The sequence below is a fragment of the Watersipora subatra genome, chromosome 4 (genome assembly GCF_963576615.1).
Source record: "Watersipora subatra chromosome 4, tzWatSuba1.1, whole genome shotgun sequence".
In the NCBI taxonomy this organism is placed as follows: domain Eukaryota; kingdom Metazoa; phylum Bryozoa; class Gymnolaemata; order Cheilostomatida; family Watersiporidae; genus Watersipora; species Watersipora subatra.
This window is the reverse complement of record NC_088711.1, coordinates 2,222,814-2,226,615: the sequence shown is the minus strand read 5'-3', so window position 1 is coordinate 2,226,615 and position 3,802 is coordinate 2,222,814. Positions and strand designations below refer to the sequence as shown.

Sequence of the window (3,802 nt, the reverse complement as noted above, 5' to 3'; positions counted from 1 at the left end):
GGGAATCCATTGATTTGTACCGACCGAACAGGGAAACTCCTCTAGAACAAAGATCAGGTGATTGGGGACCTGGTGGTGCCAGCTAGGACAGAGGTTGCGGTCCATTGTAGATTGACTACACAAAATTTTTGTTCACCAAGGATAATAGAAAGGTATCCCGAAGGCCTGCCTCTAGCCACAAGCCTGAATGAGCCCGGAGCAAACAAGAAGGTGTTGGTTAGGTGTTTCAACCCAAACCCCCAGCTCCTGACCCTCCATTCGGGAACCACCATGAGCACATACACCAATGTGGAAGTACCTCCTCCCATTGCCGGCCTCCCTCCTTTCAAGAGAGGCCCTGCCGTGCCGATCACTCGAGCCGAGGCAGAGCCCCGGATCCCCCTAGCATCTCTAGGAGCTGTACCATGCCGCAAGACTCTTGTGCCAGAACGCAGAGCAGGCTTAAGAAGCTGGCTACCTTACTGACCAAGTATGAATCAGTGTTTAGCACTGGAGACGACGATATGGGTAAAACATCACTCGTGGAGCACTCCATACCCATGAAAGACAGAACCCGACCTATTCATCAACCCCCTAATTGCCTAGGGCCTGAAAAGGAAGCGTAGGCCAAGAAACAGGTACAGGACTTGTTGGCCAGAGAGTTGATTGAGCCAGCTAAAGGAGCATGGAGCTCTCCTATTGTGCTAGTGAAGAATAAGGATGAAAAATGGCAGTTTTGTGCGGATTACCGAAGGCTCAATGCGGTAATGGAACAAGATGCCTATTTCCTTCCCAGGATAGACAAAAGTCTGGACCCTGTAGCCAAGAGCCGATATTTCAGTACCCTCGATCTCGTCAGCGGATGCTGGCAGGTTCTGTTGGACGAAGAAGCCAGGGAAAAATCGGCCCTCATCACTTGCTCTGGATTGTGGCAATGAAGAGCCCTTCCTTTTGGACTGACTTCCATCGCAGCCACCTTTCAGCGATTGATAGAGAGAGTGTCGCAGGAGCTCCACTGGGGGACCCTACTATTATACCTGGATGACGTGATTGTTATCGCACCTGATTTTGAGACCCACCTAAAGTGACTGGAGGAAGTGTTCCAGTGACTATGGCAAGCCGGACTCAAGCTCAAGCCAATGAAGTGCGAACTGTTACAGTCCCAAGTAAGGTACCTGAGTCACATAGTAAGTAGGGAAGAGGTTGTGACAGACCCAGCCAAAGTAGAGGTGGTCGAGTGGTGGCCCACCCCGTGTAGAGTCCGGGAACTGCAAGGTTTTTTGGGTACTGTCGAGTACTACCGGCGATACATTCCGGGGTTTGCCACCAATGCGAAGCCCCTCCACTGGCTGGTGGGAAAGGAAGACCCCTGGCAGTGGATGGGCAAAAAGCAGGCAGCGTTTGACACCCTTCGCCACAGCCTTACCACAGCACCCGTGCTGGAATATCCGGATCCAGGGAACACCTGTATTCTGGACATGGTTGCCAGCAGGTGCGGCGTGGGAGCTGTGCTGTCACAGCACCAGGGCGACCAAGAATAAGTGATTGCTTATTACAGCAAAACATTCAAATCCTTGGAGGAAAATTACTGCGTGACATGCAGAGAGCTGTTGGCAGTGGTCAAAACGGTAAAACACTTCTGCCCCTACTTATACGGATAGGAATTTTGACTTTGCACTAACTTTGCTTTCCTGTGATGGCTCTGCCGCAGGGAGAAGCCCTCCCACCAGGTGGCACATTGGATAGAGGTGCTAGCTGAGTTCAAATACATGCTGGAACACCATGAGTGGTTGAAGTATGGTAACGCAGATAGCTTAAGCTGACAGGCCTGCAAAGACTGTTGGCAGTGTGCCCAAATAGAGCACCGCGATGGTGGTCCAACTCAGCTGGAGTTTGCCATCAATGCGAAACATTGGTGGCAAACTCTTCTTGGTCCAACTCTTCTGTCTTCTTGGTCAAACTCAGCTGGAGTTGAACCAAAAAGACCAGAAGAAGACTAGAGTGGTCGGGAGAAATCATGCTTTGTCAGAGATCCCCAGGCACGCACGCGAGGCAACCGGTCAGCGGTATGACACGCTGTCTCAACTGAGACAGCCAAAGTCAACCCGAGACCAGTCGAAGTCATCCTGGGATTCCCTGACATCGAGCGAATGATGATCCAAGGCACTACTAGTCGCCACCAGGAGCCACATAAGAGTTGGGCGGAGGTCGCCAGGACTGCGCACCAAATGACTGGCCAGACGGGCCGGCGCCCTGCCCCGCGAGGGCACGGGCAGGCCTGAGGTAGATCAAAACCATCCTGGGATTCGAGGCATTGGCTCAGCCAACCAACCAGTTGGCTCAGCTGTGAAGCGAGGGCAAGAGTGCTGTGGCTAGAGAGCGAGAGTGCTAGAGAGAAAAAATAAAGGCCTAGGCGACTCCATGAGAGCCATGTTGTTAGCATGAGGACAGGAGGAATTAGATGAACTTCTGCCCTAGCTCATGCGGGCATACCGAGGCACCCCCACACCATGAAAGGTGAGACAGCAAATTTTATTATGTTTGGCAGGGAGTTGCGTCTGCCTGATCAGTTGGAATGCCAACCCCCTCCCACGGAGATGAAATCTGCTAGCGACAACGTGCTGCAGAGACAGCAGAGACTGCAACAGGAACATGAGGCTCTCAGGGAGGCACAGATGGAAACTCGGCAAGCAGACCCAGAAGAATTGCCGCTGTTCACACCTGGGGATTGGGTATGGTTAGCGAACAGGCTGCAGCGAAGGGGGCAAAGGCTAAACTACAAGCTAAAATCGTGGGCTCTTACCAAGTCAGAACCACCTGGCCTAATCACACTTATGTGATGGAAAGACAAGGCCAAACCTCGACTCAACACGAGTTGAGGTTAATACCCTATCATGCTTGCCCGAAAAACCTTGGACGTGCTCTAGCAACGTTTGAGCCTCGAAAGGGGCCAAATATGAATGGGGCCAGGAGGACTCGGCTATCATGAAAATACCATATACCACAAATGAGTCCAGCTATTAAGCTCGACGAAATGGGAAAGGCAACTCCACAGGCCAACACAGAAAATGAAAACTTGCACGATGGTTCGAACTCCGAACCTTCTGCAACACACTCCCAAAGCAAAACTGGTGAGGAGATAAACCCCTCTTTCCTAGAAAGCTCCGATGAGTTAGATGCAGACCTGGACTCCGAACACCTAGCGATGTCCTCCCAGGCCAAAGAAATTCCCATCACTACCACATAAAAGCCAAGCCATCATCCATCCCGTATTAGATAGAAACCGGAACGATACGGTGATTGGATTTACCAAACAACAGAAGATGCAAGAGAATACAGAGTTCCAGCAATAACCGGAGCCACCCGCTTAAAAACAGACAAGCCACAAACCAGACGACCCAGGATCCTAGCCACTAGACCACTAGACCACTAGATCATCAGTTATCCGCTGCCAATATACAATCGATTAGTCAAGAAATTACCCGTCGTAAACATTATGTTGAGCAGCTTGAGGTGTGGGCCCACCTGGTTACTCCACCCTTTTGTTTTAATTAAACACAGTCTTTAATAGAGGGGAGTGTGTGGTAGACGCCGGGCCATGACTTTCTGTTTATGCATTATTCTTATAAGTACTCCTATATATCTTGCATGTCGTGTTTGCTTTTTTTATTGTATATCATATCGTTAATAATATGTTCGTTCATACTCTATCGCTATTGTGTTTTGCCTTCATTTATATTGTATCGCTATTGTATTGTTAGTTTATTATAATCATGCCAACGCACTAGCGACTCCATTTACTTTTATTGTTAGTCCGTTTTTC

General features: G+C 49.9%; 1 protein-coding gene across 1 annotated transcript; it reads left to right on the top strand.

The window, feature by feature from the left end:
• Positions 1-1,118: 1,118 nt before the first annotated feature.
• On the top strand, positions 1,119-1,802 carry LOC137393209 (uncharacterized). The gene is made up of 2 exons (XM_068079659.1): positions 1,119-1,471; positions 1,691-1,802. The coding sequence occupies exons 1-2, from the start codon at positions 1,119-1,121 to the stop codon at positions 1,800-1,802; spliced, it is 465 nt and encodes a 154-aa protein (XP_067935760.1).
• Positions 1,803-3,802: the final 2,000 nt, after the last annotated feature.

Excerpts from the sequence above, each read along its gene's own strand:
- LOC137393209 (XM_068079659.1), top strand. The coding sequence starts at position 1,119 with ATGAAGTGCGAACTGTTACAGTCCCAAGTAAGGTACCTGAGTCACATA. Across the intron at positions 1,472-1,690 it reads CTGGACATGGTTGCCAGCAG|GGAGAAGCCCTCCCACCAGG; the intron begins GTGCGGCGTGGG and ends GCTCTGCCGCAG.